At 38.5% G+C, this 14,702-nt stretch overlaps 2 protein-coding genes across 2 annotated transcripts; one reads left to right on the top strand and one right to left on the bottom strand.

Annotated features, from left to right (window-relative positions):
* Nucleotides 1–1,345: 1,345 nt before the first annotated feature.
* LOC141439055 (uncharacterized) lies at nucleotides 1,346–5,305 on the top strand. The gene is made up of 2 exons (XM_074103181.1): nucleotides 1,346–1,661; nucleotides 3,995–5,305. Exons 1-2 carry the CDS (start codon nucleotides 1,424–1,426, stop codon nucleotides 5,296–5,298), a joined length of 1,542 nt encoding a protein of 513 aa, XP_073959282.1. The 5' UTR covers nucleotides 1,346–1,423; the 3' UTR covers nucleotides 5,299–5,305.
* Nucleotides 5,306–6,503: 1,198 nt separating this feature from the next.
* On the bottom strand, nucleotides 6,504–14,215 carry LOC141439054 (isatin hydrolase-like). The gene is made up of 5 exons (XM_074103180.1): nucleotides 14,114–14,215; nucleotides 10,614–10,735; nucleotides 9,585–9,782; nucleotides 8,263–8,439; nucleotides 6,504–7,045 (listed from the first exon to the last, which is right to left on the bottom strand). The coding sequence occupies exons 1-5, from the start codon at nucleotides 14,167–14,169 to the stop codon at nucleotides 6,939–6,941; spliced, it is 660 nt and encodes a 219-aa protein (XP_073959281.1). The 5' UTR covers nucleotides 14,170–14,215; the 3' UTR covers nucleotides 6,504–6,938.
* Nucleotides 14,216–14,702: the final 487 nt, after the last annotated feature.

The raw sequence follows: 14,702 nt of genomic DNA, 5'->3' as shown, positions 1-14,702 counted from the left end.
CTGCTCAGCCATCACTGCACGACCTGATAATACGAACTCATTTTGGATTAGAATTATCAAGTCGTACAATATAAGGTCGTGCATTATTAAGGTGTCCAAATTTTTGCTCGGCCTGTTAATACTCGACCTGTTATTGTACGTCGTTATAATCGGAATCCAATCGAATCGAATGACCATAGGTTTGTGTTAGGTTGTGTTAGGTCCAATTGTGACCACAATGCGCGAGCCGAGCGAGCGTAGCGAGCGTGCCGCGGCAGCGGCCGGCGAAGCGCCAGGACCAAATTAAGTTATTTTCTACTAAATTTATTAATATTCGGTGTACACGAAAAACATGATCAATCGTGCGACTACACTGAGTATTCTAGTCGAGTACATTCCTATACATTACAATACTATCCGCATTTTTAGCGATCCCTTCAAATAGCGAACCTACTGTGTTAAAAATAAAGTTGTGTTAAGTACTTGTGATGTATACTTACATATATCATTTAATAATATTGTAAATCTGTTTGAAAGGAATATACCTTGTTGAGTTTCTTGCCGGATTCTTCTCAACAGAGGTTTTTCCGATCCGGTGGTAGATTTTTTTTGACATTCATAAGTGCTTGTTATAGCCTAAATTGAATAAAGATATTTTGACTTTGACTTTGAATACTCAAAGGTGACTCAAAGCTGCAGGGCTACTACCAAACTCGAAACTCGAAGTTCGTTTCGTTCCGTCCCTCTCGTTCTCGTATTAAATAGTTTAAGTGTCAGAGGGACCGCACGACACGAACTTCGAGTTTCGAGTTTCGTAGTAGCCGTGCTGTTACGTAGTGGTGTAGTGGTATTGTTTGAAAAGTCTTTTTCTTTCTCTTTATTTTTATTCTTTTGGAATTCTTGTTGCAGAAAACAAATTCTGAAACCTGAAACAAATTTAGCGTAGCTCTTAAACTATCTAAGGGCATAGGTGCTCACTGCTCTGACGAGTTTATGGCTAGACTGTTTTTCTGTGGTCTAATCCAGGGGTCGCCAAACTACGGCCCGCGAGCCAAGTCCGGCCCAAAATGTCACTACCAGATTATTGTATTGTCACGCAATTTACATAATATACCAAACAAGTCAATCCAACTAGTGGAAGTTGGTCGAATAGACAGAAAGTCAGACAGACAACGGGACAGCTAAATAAATGTTTGTAAAATTTTAAAAATGAAACAAAATATTTAATTATAGTTCGAGAAACTGGGCCCAGCAGCCACAAACCCAATTTTCTCTAAGTAGGTACCAATACTCTTTGCACTAATCCCTCTCGGCCTTGATTGTCATCTTTGATTGTAATGCTCAAGTCATGCTGATGTGACATTGATTTTAAAGATTACGTCGTCAATTTAATTTTAAGATTACCTAATAGATACTTATACATTTCATTAATTTCGTTTCAAAAATGATGGCATCAGCGTCTCGAATCGCGGCTAACCGCCCGATCGGTGAATCAAAGAAGGCGTTTTCATCGAAGTCAGCTTCGAGGGCCGTTAATTTATCCGATATGATGCCCAGTTCCGCAGTTCACGGAGCCAAAAGTCTCAACCCCCAGAATCCCCTGGACTTCGACCACTTTATTCCTTGGATTGTGAAGGAATTGAATGGCTCGAAGTTGGTGGTCGTGAAAAGATCGCTCCAAGGTAACTTTTGCAATGAGGTAGCATTCCATTCTTAGCGACCGCGACTGGGTCGCGCGACATACTTTTTTTTTTTTATGGTATAGGGGGAAAACGAGCAGGCGGATCGCCTGATGGTAAGCGATTACCGTCGCCCATGGACACCTGCAACACCAGAAGAGTCACAAGTGCGTTGCCGGCCTTTAAGGTAGGAGTACGCTCTTTTCTTGAAAACTTGAAGGTCATAGCGGTCCGGGAATACCGCAGGCGATAGCTCATTCCAGAGTTTTGCTGTGCGAGGCAGGAAATTTCTGGAAAAACGCACAGTAGAGGACCGCCAACCATCTAAATGGTGAGGATGGAAGTGTTGTCGCGTAGGTCGGTGGCGAAAGGATGCGGCAGGGATCAACCCGAATAACTCCTCGGAGCACTCCCCGTTGTACATGCGATAGAGGATGCAGAGATAGAGGATGAGATAGCCATGCACAGTATCCTACTGCTTAGTATGAATTTATATGGGGCACTAAAGAAATGCCGCAACCGCGTCGCGCGACCGGTGGGAACAACCATGGTCGCGTGGTCATCTGGTCGCCGTCGCGGGTCGCGGTCGCTCAGAACGGAATGCTACCTTTACGTACATACAGAGGGCTACTACGTAACTCGAAACTCGAAGTTCGTGTCGTGCAGTCCCTCTGACACTTATACTATTACTATTTAATACGAGAGCGATAGGGACGGTACGATACGAACTTCGAGTTTCGTAGTAGCCCTGCAGTGCCGAGAAATGTGACCCCCTGGTTTTAGGTCGCGGGTGAGCAAAGTAATTGTTTCAGTTAATTAATATGGATCTCCGTAAAGTAATAACTAATTCAATAAATTATTTAAAACTTTTAAAGCAACGCCGAGACTTAGATCAACATTGCCACGGCCATATCGAGCATTATAATTAATTATTTCGAAAAGTATCTACATTTTTCCTTTTTTCCTTCAGCCGTTATCGGATCGGGAATCCATCCTCTGACCTTGCAACTGTCATGTTCTAATAACATTTGTCAGCATTTCCGAGAATGCATTTGTGAAAATAATGGATCACTATCGTCAAATCTTTGAATATGTCTATGTGTCCTTATCTAGCCGGCGTGTAGGTAATGTGTCGTCTTTGTACTGTTATTTCTCTATTTTCGTTATATTTTCGAAAGAAAGTAATAACGCCTTACCTTTTTTTTTATTCGACTGGATGGCAAACGGGCAAGTGGGTCTCCTGATGGTAAGAGACCACCACCGCCCATAAACATTTGCAACACCAGGGGTATTGCAGACGCGTTGCCAACCTAGAGGCCTAAGATGGGATACCTCAAGTGCCAGTAATTTCGCCGGCTGTCTTACTCTCCACGCCGAAACACAGTGCAAGCATTGCTGCTTCACGGCAGAATTAGCGAGCAAGATGGTGGTAGCAATCCGTTCGGACCTTGCACAAAATCCTATCAAAACTTCACTTTAACTTAATTCAATTGCAGTTTGGAAAATACGACAGCTAACCGACTAATAAGTTGAAAATACATTAATTCTGGATTTAGCCACAACACAAGTCTCTTAGAAAACAACAAAGTCAAAGTCAAAGTCAAAGTCAAAGTCAAAATATCTTTATTCAATTTAGGCTACAACGAGCACTTATGAATGTCAAAAAAAATCTACCACCGGTTCGGAAAAACCTCTGCTGAGAAGAATCCGGCAAGAAACTCAACGAGGTATATATATTTTTTTTTAAAACAGATTTACAATATTATTAAATGACATGTATACATCACAAGTATTTAACACAACTTTATTTTTAACACAGTAGGTTCGCTATTTGAAGGGATCGCTAATGCGGATCGGAATTATTTCCAAATATCCCTGTCCATGATATAATCACTTAAATTAAGGATAGTTTTTTGCTACTGCATATAAATGTTCACTAGTGTTTTGTTGCTAATAAATGGATTTTGGATTAGGTACAATTGAGTTTTACGCATGTGCGCATGTGTACCTACTTATGTAAGTACAGCCAACATCATAAATAAGTGATCACTTTTGTACCTTGTCGCTTTCAGTCGTTACATGATTTTGTATGGCTTTTAAAACATGACGTTAAAGTGATAAGGTACAAAACTGATCGCTATTTACGGCGTTGACTGTACTTAGGTGTACTGTAGCCTAAGCTGTGACGTACTTTGATGACGGCGCTCTAAGATTACAAAGAAATTAGTACGTTATTTAATTCTAGTAATTATGCGACTAGTGAGCCGTGGCTATCACGCGTACTTAGTTGTGCATTGCCAACCATTGGTCAACTCACCGAGTCCGTTTTTTCACAGATGATTATTTTCACAAGGGCGGCGACAAGCGCGTCAGGTTCGTACAAACCCAAAAGGGATCTATAAACTTTTCAACTATTTCTACTGCAACTGTCAAGACCTTTGTAGCTGTACCCCCGGATTTTGAAAATGAAGATGCCATAATATTAACTGCGACTTATGACCATAATGGGCGTCTGGTGGAAATTGCGTTTATTGACTGTATTCTTCCATTAAATCGACAAGTAATGAAGGTTATTTCACTCTGTCTCCCATTTCATGCAATGCTTACGAAATTAACTATCAAAGAAAAGAGGCTAAACTGCGGTATTTTGTACGAGATCGCAAAGTTCCTACCGTTTTCCAATTTAACGGACATTTGCCTTGATAGTTCGTACGTGCGTCAAGGGAATTACTATATTCTTCTGGATCAGACTTCGTCTTTAAAGTGCCTGTCGTTAAGTAATTGCAATATAAGCGATATAGTTTGCCGGGAGATTGCGGAGAGGATTGAATTCCAACGACCCGCTTCGAAGAATCTGCTCGTGCTTAATCTTTCCTACAACAAGATCACGGATTTAGGTGCTGAGGCTTTAGGACGTTCGTTGAGGACCAACCGTCGCCTTTTACATTTGAACTTGTGCAACAATAAGTTATCCGCTGTTGGAGCTGAGCATATTTTGGTACATTTATCCAAATTCCAGCTGACTGCAACTGAAGTAATGGAAATGAAGCGACAAGGAATAGAATATTTTCAGACGAAAGCTGCCGTTATTGAGAAGTGCCTAAAACAAATACGCCTCAACCGTTTACCAGCTAGGAGTGAGGCGTCTCGCAGACGCAGTCAACTAGCAAAGAGACAAACACTGATGGGTGAAGTCAAAGGTTCCTCCGATTATGAAAATGCCGAGATGATGGCGTTAGGCATTGTCGGCCCGTTCGAATACGCCTTCACGAGCCAGAACACTGTTTTTAAGGATGGCCATCGGTTTTGCATTGGCAACTTTACACTATGCTCCTTGAATCTTGGATACAATAATTTGGATTTTTTTAATATTACTAAGATAGTTGACATACTCTCGTACCAAAGCTCGTTAATGCACAGTAGAGGTACTGGTTTAATGAGGTTGGTGATCGAAGGAAACAACTTGCCTGAAAGTTGCACAGAGTACACTTTGATCAAGACGTATTTGCAGTTGGTTACCGATCACTACATGCCGCGAACGCATCAAGTGTCGAAGAAACTCAGCGAGGATTCTATGGCGGTCCTAAAGCCGAGCAAGCCTGTAGGATCCCAGGTTAAGAAACGTGGTTTTAAAGCTTAAATCTTATTTTACATTTATTTTTTAAAAAGCTACATAGCGTACCTTTCGTAAATTTCGTAGACTAACGCAAGGTATAGTCAGCTTCAAAAGTAGCTGCAACCAATGGTGCATTGTCCCTAAAGTATATATTGTCGCGTTGGTGTACCGCAATTCATGTGCATGCGACCAAAAAGTACAAAAGTGATCCACTAATTTTGACGCTGACGATATATTTACTTACAAATGGCACACATATTCATAATTTCAGTCTAGTAGTTTACTTCTTCAAGGAAAAGTGTAGTTTTCATTTCACTTGAATAATTATGATTTAGTTTCTAAGGAACGAACAGCTGTTTATGTTTTAGTTTCATGTAGGTATAACATACCTAGATGATTTTTTTTTATTACCGCTAACCACCTATCTTGATATATTTTGGCACATATCAACATTGGTTTTTATAAGGAACGGATGGGTGAATGCCACAGTGAATTTTTAAACAAAGAAATATTTATTTAGTTATTATAATAAGTGCAATAATATTGTTAAGTTAACAACAAAAAAGATAAGTACTTAATGTTTGTTTAGTTATTTTTGTACGATGAATAAGTGATTATTTTGTTTCCAATTTTAATAAAGTTTTTTATTATTTATTTGGTTTGAAGTCTGTTCACTGAAGGTTAATCGCCGCATAAAACACTATCAAAATTATACTTACTTCAACTAGCCAAAGAAACAGAAATAGCAAAATTAGATAGGTAGGTATTGTCTACATCCGCCATGTTCGAATGCTACAAATCGAATCCCCTGATAGATATAGGTAGTGCCACGAGAGTCGAAGTGAATGATTACACACAGCTACAAAAAGAACTGATTGCATAATAAGAGAATGAATGAAATGAATGAGTTAATGTCAAATTCGTGCTGTCATTACATGACATTGACATGTACTTGTGTGTGTGACCTCAACTCTGGTGACGCTACCTATACAATCAATTAGATTAGATATAAGTAGGGTTGCTATAACTTCTAGGAACCAATACGGGACGATTTCACTTTCGATGCTCAAAACTCGTAAATAAACAAAGCAACGCTGATAGATAGAGGTGGCTTTCCAACTATACTCGTACCTACCATAAGTAGCGAGAGACAGACAATGTGTTTCCTAACAGATACCCTCTGATCTCAACCATATATAGTTGCTATCAAAAGTATAATAATTAATCAATATTTTTATTACAAATTTTATTCACAATTAAACACGTTTAAACTTCAAATTACTACTAATAATTATTACAAGAGTGCGTGGATCCAGGGATCGAAAGAAGATATAGCGGCAGCAAATAAAATCACGAAGATCAACATATGAACTTGTAGTTTAATAATATTGTAACTTTACAGTATAATATGATAGCCGATTTACCAAATATAATTAGATTTAGATTTAGGACAAAAAATGACAATGCGAGAGTCAGAGCATTGCATAAAAGGAGAATGAGTGAAATGAACGAGTTAATGCCAAAATCCTGCAGTCATTACATGGCGTGTTCTTGTCTTAGAGCTACGTTAAACTCTATTCAGAGTGGACAGATGGACACGCGTCTCCGAGTACCAATCAACCTTAGGGTGGATAAACGAAATAAGTCAATACGGCAGGTCAAAGTCAGAACTTCGTCGGAGTCTGCTTAGGGCAGATGGCCACCAACCGCAATGGTCCTCCTGTGCCCTTTGCGATCTTCATCGGTAATGCTATTCCTGTGCAGCCGTACTCTGAAACATAAGGTAAATTATGCAGTTTAAAAATCTGGCCCTCGAATGTATGCAGTAATAGGTAATTTTGTATGGAGTGGGCCAAATCTTGTGCCGCTGAGAGTATATCTTGAAAACTTCGCATAGTTTCTTATGTACGGCTTACGTTACGGCAGGGTTTCTCAAAGTGGGGTTCGCGAACCCCTAGGGGTTGGCTATTCGACGGTAGGGGGTTCGCGACAAGGTTTACGTGATGGTGGCTGCAAGACTGGCAAGATGATCAAGATTGGTTTTTGGAGTCTTTTTGTATTTTTTATTTCAACTCCAAATTTGTTACTTATTTGTTGTTGTTTGTTTCAGTTTGTATTTTCGTTGGCAAGACGATTCTTACCTACATTTGTTACCTTTTATTGAAATAAATAATATACATTATATTATAATGATGATTGAATTAAAAATAAACTTAGTTTCTCCAACAGTCAATTTTATTACTTTCTTTGGGGGGGAGGTAGGGGTTCGCTGTGGTCTAGAAACTTTCACAGGGGTACGTGGAGCCATAAGTTTGAGAAAGCCTGCGTTACGGCATCGACATCTGTGCCGTAAGGTACATAGATGTCAATGTCTTACGGCTTCGTTCTTATTTAAGGCGAAATTAATAAGCTAGAGTCCATATAAAATTTTATTAGTCTGTAAATTAGATTATCAGAAAATATCGGATTGCAAATAATGATATAGCCATATAAAAGTTCCGCGTCACAGCACGCCGTGCGACACTTTTTAGCACGGGTTATTGACGTTACGGGCCCCCACTCTCGGACTATTTTTTTTGTTTGATTGACAATAGAAAAAATACGTGTCCAAAAATTTCTGACAATCTAATGCACGGACTAAATGGTGTTTATTTTACCCAGGGAACTAGGTTATAGGTAGAGTCATTCACGATGACGCGTGCCGTGGTTCTTATTACTATGTTATTACTTAATGTCAAATTTTGTCAAAATCACGCGTCTCGTGGATTCGCGCTGTCATCGTTCAACCACCATTACCTCTCATATTTCGTTTTCTAGATTTTTTTTACCGTACGACGGCAAAAATACTAGACACTGGCAAAATTGTCCTCCGATGGACAGAGCCATATTTTTTTAAAGAAACAACAACAACAACACGCGTCTTCGTGGATGGCTCTAGGTATACCCAATTACTACAGCAGGAGACGATGATGATTATAGACGTCTTACCTGGCACATGAGTGTCAAGCTTGACATTCTCCATGCCGAATAGACCAGCAGCCATCAGCTGCTGATGCACGGGGAAGACTGTGCTACTGCCAGGGTCGAGGGAAGCCACGTCGACCCCCACTCCCACCACGTTCTTGTATGACGTAGTTATCCACTCCGCTATTTCTTGGCTAAGACCTAACAAACAAAAAAAAAGAAAAATGTTATTTCTTTTACCTACTCGTTTTTTGATGGACAATAAAGAGGCATTGAATTGTACGTACACGACCTACACGGTGATTTTTAATCGGCGATCAGGAATAACAAAAAGCGGTCTTTATCGCCGTCATACTGACTAACTTTTCCCGTGGGACCAATACGAAAATCGGGAAAAAATCCCTGGTTTCATTCATTGAGTGTTAAAAATAAAGTTGTGTTAAATACTTGTGATGTATACATATCATTTAATATTATTGTAAATCTGTTTAAAAAAAATATACCTCGTTGAGTTTCTTGCCGAATTCTTCTCAACAGAGGTTTTTCCGAACCGGTTGTAGATTTTTTTTTGACATTCATAAGTGTTTGTTATAGCCTAAATTGAATAAAGATATTTTGACTTTGACTTCGACTTTGAGGCTGGTGAGGTGCTGAGGTTTTCTATGAAATAGCTCATTTTTTTACCCAATTTTTCGTATTGATCCCATGGGAAAAGTTGTTCAGTATGACCGTCCTTATCGTTTATTGTTATTCCGTCATTCCTGATTATTTAATACGGGTATTTCAAAGCTCCATCCGTCTGATTGATGCCCAAGTATATCTTACCTGGGTAGTTCAAAACTCCATCCTTCTGTATAAGTATATAGATAAATAAATATCATGAGACATTTGATACCAATTGACCTAGTCCCAAACTAAGCAAAGCTTGTACTATGGATACTAGGCAACGGATAAACATACTTATATAGATAAATACGTAGTACTACTTATTAAACATACAAGACCCGAGAATAAACAATCGTATTATTTATACAAATATCTGCCCCCAGCCGGAGATCGAACCCAGGACCTCAAGTTTCGTAGTCAGGTTCTCTAATCATTTGGCCACCCGGTCTCCCGGTCGTCAATAGTTAATATCTGTCAAAGGTAGTTCAAACCTCCATCGCTCTGAATAATGCCCAAGTACATCTTTCAAAAGGTAGTTCAAACCTCCATTCCTCTGACTGATGTCCAAGTACCTATATCTTACCAGGGTAGTTCAAAGTCTCGTCCCTCTCATTGATGCCCAAGTATATCTCACCAGGATAGTTCAAAGTTTCATCTCTAGTTGATGCCCAAGTACTTACCAGGGAAATTCAAAGTTCCGTCCCTCTCATTGACGCCCAAGTATTTCTTTCTGTCGGTGTAGAACTGGCTCCATCCGAACTTGAATATGATCATGCATGGTTTGCCGTCGTTGTTGTTCAGCATGTAGTCTAGATGCTGCTTGTAGAGAACAAAGTTGGGGTCTCCGTTGACACGGGAACTTATGTCTACTATGATCACTGGAAAATCGAGATAATGATGAATATCAATCAGCCCCACCCAATGAAATGATTTTATATCCTTTCTTAACCGACTTTAAAAAAGGAGGAGGTTATCAATTGGGTTGTATTTTATTTATTATCATTATTATTATAATGAACGTCTCTGCATTGGGAAAAACAATCTTTCGTAAAAGGTGACTAGCAATTGACTATTGTATCTTAGATAATTTAAACTAAAAAGCGTGAAAAAAAAATATAACAAAAAATTTAACCGGCTACCAAAAACCATGAAAATAATTTTCTACCAGTCTGAAGTCGGTGCCTCAGGCCAGCCAGCAGGGGTGATTGAAGCCCAATATAGTTATAGTATGTAGGTGAGATAGACGACTATAGGTCCACTTCTGCTGGCTCGTGCTGAGGCACCGACTTCACTTGTAGAAAATTATTTTCATGATTTTTTGTAGTCGGTTAAATTCGACTGTTGAACACGGCCTTCCGCACAGACCTTCAGTTGTTTCGGTTGGAAGCGGTCTGCATCCACCGTGTACACGCGGCTTTAACCAGATCAAGATCAACCATCCATCTCGGTGGTGATTTGATTAATAACACCTAGGTATTTATAAATTAAATGATGATGAAACTACCATGTTTTGTACCTATGTATTTCTGTTTGTTCCCTCTTCACGCGTATACCGCTGAAACCAATTTAGCTGAAATTAAATATGGAGATGGTTTGATAATCTGGAAAGAGCATGGGTTATTTTTATCTCGAAAAATCGCATTGTTCCCGTGGTATCGCTTTAATGAATTAATCGCAGACGGAATTAAGGGCTGATCCTGCATAATTACGTGGTACGATGAGACTTTCCAGGGGTAGCTCTCCGACAAACTTGCCGGGCTTGTAGAAGTGGTAAGGGGCATCCATGTGGGTGCCGCCGTGCTCACCGGCCTCGAATTCGTTAGCTGCATACCTGTTACGAAAAATATTAAAATAAAATATACCTATACCTCTAAGAAAAATATTAAAATAAAAGTTATAGCATACCACGGTCCTACCAGTAGGACTTAATAGAAAACCCGCCATTTTGGTTTCAAATTTTACGCTAATCGGAAATGGCGTATAAGTACAATTAAGTACATAATAAAGTCTTCTAAGTACTTGGGTCTGAATGAGTATAAAACAATAGTACTACTGGTAGGACTACAGCCTGTAGTGACTACATGCCGAATTTATCGTTGGGCGGTTTATTTTTCTTATCTTTGTACATTTTGCTAGTGTATTTATATTATATATGTATATTTATATTATATGTTTTTTTTAATTGGCCCCTTCCAGTGCTGGTTAAGTACGGGGGGGAATTCTTTATAAGTTTCACGTGCAATGTTTGCATAAGGAAGGCCTGATTTGTAACGAATTTCCCAAATGGAAAAAACTATTATTTATGTTTTATATAGGAATAATGTAACACGGCGTTTTATAATAAGCATTAAGTATAATTAAAGCTAAAATTATAAGATAATAGAAATAAAAATGTCAAGATATTAAAATTAAAACAAATATACAATCATAATTAGTCAAATAAACCGCCCCGCGTCATACCTGGTGCAAAGGTGCCCAATAGACTCGCCGCGTGTTTTATATTAGAAAACAGATCAAAAATATATAATCTTGAGCTTATTATAAAGATTCTACTTTTCTCCCACTCTTGCCGAGAAATAATATTTAGTGGCTGTTCGTGACGATTGATTACTCAAATTTAACACAAATGAATCCTAATAAAGGTGATTAAAATAAAATTGTCTTGACGGCAGACGAAAAAACATAATCCAAGTATTTTCTACCTTATCTATCGTCAGTAAGCATGATTGTATGTATATTTTGATCAATAAAATTTCCATTTTTTTTTTTTTTTTTTTTTTATTTGACTGGATGGCAAACGAGAAAATGGGTCTCCTGATGGTAAGAGATCACCACCGCCCATAAACATCTGCAACACCAGGGGTATTGCAGACGCGTTGCCAACCTAGAGGCCTAAGATGGGATACCTCACGTGCCAGTAATTTCACCGGCTGTCTTACTCTCCCTCCACGCCGAAACACAACAGTGCAAGCACTGCTGCTTCACGGCAGGATTAGCGAGCAAGATGGTGGTAGCAATCCGGGCGGACCTTGCACAAGGTCCTACCACCTGCTGGTAGCAATCCGGGCGGATTCCATTTATGAATAGTGTTCTTGACACCATAAGGAACAGTTAAGAAATTTAATTACTTACTTATGCTTCCGTGAGACATAATTCTTAATTTAAATAACGAAACTAGCCGGGCGTTCTCATTCTTCTGTGTACTAGTCTTGTTCTAGTCTTTTTATTCCGCAACAGTGACACGGTAATTGTAGATTGAGTTCAGATGAATGATAATAGCCATAGCCCACAATTAATGAGAGAGTAATGAGCTAGATTTGAATTGCCCTATATACTGGGTATATTAGAAAATAGAACAGCAGTTCTTATTTTAATATTTTTGGCTAGCGACCCAAAGTAGGTACATATTTGAAGCTTATGTGTGTGGGGGGGGGAGCTCCAATAGAGAGATCTCTCTCCAGGCAGGTGTTATGCCTGGGACCGAAGTCCGAAGGAAGAGCGTCGGAACTTGTATATATGCGACTCGTGAGAATCTTCGATTAGCGCGATGTAGAACATGGTCGGAGTTTCTATTGTTGTTCACTAGATGGCGCTAAGAGTCGCTACATGTGTTATGTTTTCTCTTTCTTTCTTTCTTATGTATGACCCTAATGATACCGCTTAACTTGACGTCGCTATAAAATTATAAAAAAGCGAATTAGTGCAAGTCGGACTCGCCGTTGAAGGGTTCCGTAGCAGCAAGTAACATAATATAAAAGTTTCCTTTACTTTACCATTTATGACGAATTAAAAAAAACTACTGACTTGATCTCGTTCAAACCTATTTTCGGTGGAAGTTTGCATGGTAATATGTACATCATATATTTTTGTTTTATCATTCTCTTATTTTAGAAGTTACAGGGGGTGGAGGGACACAGATTTAACCACTTTGGAAGTGTCTCTCGCGCATTATATTAGAAACCTAAATATCATTTTTGAAGACCTATCCATAAATACCCCACACGTATGGGTTTGATGAAAAAAAATGTTTGATTTTCAGTTCTAAGTATGAGGAACCCCCAAAATTTATTGTTTTTTTGCTATTTTTGTGTAAAAATCTTAATGCGGTTTCCAGATTACATCTACTTACCAAGTTTCAACAGTATAGTTCTTATAGTTTCGGAAAAAAGTGGCTGAGACATACAGACGGACAGACAGACAGACAGACATGACGAATCCATAAGGGTTCCGTTTTTTGCCATTTGGCTAAGGAACCCTAAGAAGGAAATACATATTACTGACTCAAACTAATATAAGCTCAGATAAACTTATGTTGTTGTGAGTTATTTATAGAAATGACAAGTCAAGTATGTAACTCGATCTCTTTGATAATGACCGAGGGAGTCACTTGTTAATGGATCAAAAGGTTAACGTACTGTCACATCATTGTCCAGAATTAAGTATGACATAATGCTATAAATAGATCATTCGTAATCCTGCATACAATTATCTGCTTATAATAGCCACGACGTCAGAACAATCACTGAAAAATATTATATCAAAATACTTGATAATGATAAGTATTTACCTACTCTAGCTGTAACACCAAATAATATTTATAAAAAGCTTGCAGCGCACAAAAAAAAATACTTAATTTAAATTCTTGTTTTTCTGTTGCGCTACGAGCTTTTAAAATGAATTGATCTTGTTAAAATAGGTGCCAGCTTTTGCTTGCGACTTCGTCAGTGGAAAATTCGTTTATCGCACTCACGCGGAACCCTACAATTTTCAGAATAAACTCTCTTATTTCCTTCTTATAGGGTTTCAAACTGTTTCGTTATCGAATTTCATCATTGCGTGTTAACATAAAGATCAAAAATAACTCTCATTCATGTATAAAATATTAGATGGTATAGATTTGGTAGCTACATTGGGCTTCTCAAACTCATTATTCGTGTTATGTTCTCTAAGCCAGACCTCGGAATTGCATCTATGTTATAGGTATTTTTCGGTTTTTGCCAATGCAAAATACCAACACTTAAAATTTACTAGGTACCTACTGGTTTTCGGTGGAGGAAAACATCCCGAGGAATCCCATAATATGTATGTATGCAGGAGAATTCTTATCATATGGTTGAACTATCTCACAGGGCGCTCGCTCGCTCAACGAGGTACTAAATAATAATACAGTGTCATACAATAATATAGTGACAATCATGTGGCATCTTACCAAGTATAATTTTCCCCGGTTTCTGCAATTTTCTTAGTGAAATCAAAGGGCTTCATGTCAGGCCAATATATAGTGTGCTGGTCAACTTATGGGACAAATCGATGAAATCATATTTGCCGTTAAAAAAACACGTTGTTAAGTTTACAGTCGTCGGCGCGAGCGCCGGCGGAGAGAAACACTAGCACGATAGTTGCGAACAACATTGTGTGGTAGACTGGATCGCAGACTGTCTGATGGCAGCCGGTTTACACTATACACGGTATAATTAATTATACGTATCGTGTTTTTAAGACTCCGTGCCTCAGAAGGCTAATAAAATAGAAAAAAAGAAAAACATTTATTCGTGACAACATTCAAAGAAAAAAAGAACTTAAAATTTTAAATATGTATGTGCGGGTCTATATCCACTGGTCTAAAACTGTTTTGCATAAAAAAAATTCGTAACATATTTTTTTCATAACAATGTTTCGTCGAATGATCAAAATGTCAAAAATTGTTTGGTCGAAAAATTGTTCCGTATAACATTTGTATGGGTATAAAATGTTTTGTCGAATGTATTATAGGTGTAAAATTGTTATTCCGAATATTG

This window comes from Choristoneura fumiferana, chromosome 20 (assembly GCF_025370935.1).
Source record: "Choristoneura fumiferana chromosome 20, NRCan_CFum_1, whole genome shotgun sequence".
Lineage (NCBI taxonomy): Eukaryota > Metazoa > Arthropoda > Insecta > Lepidoptera > Tortricidae > Choristoneura > Choristoneura fumiferana.
Note: the sequence above shows the minus strand (reverse complement) of the source record. Positions and strands in the feature narration are given on the sequence as shown.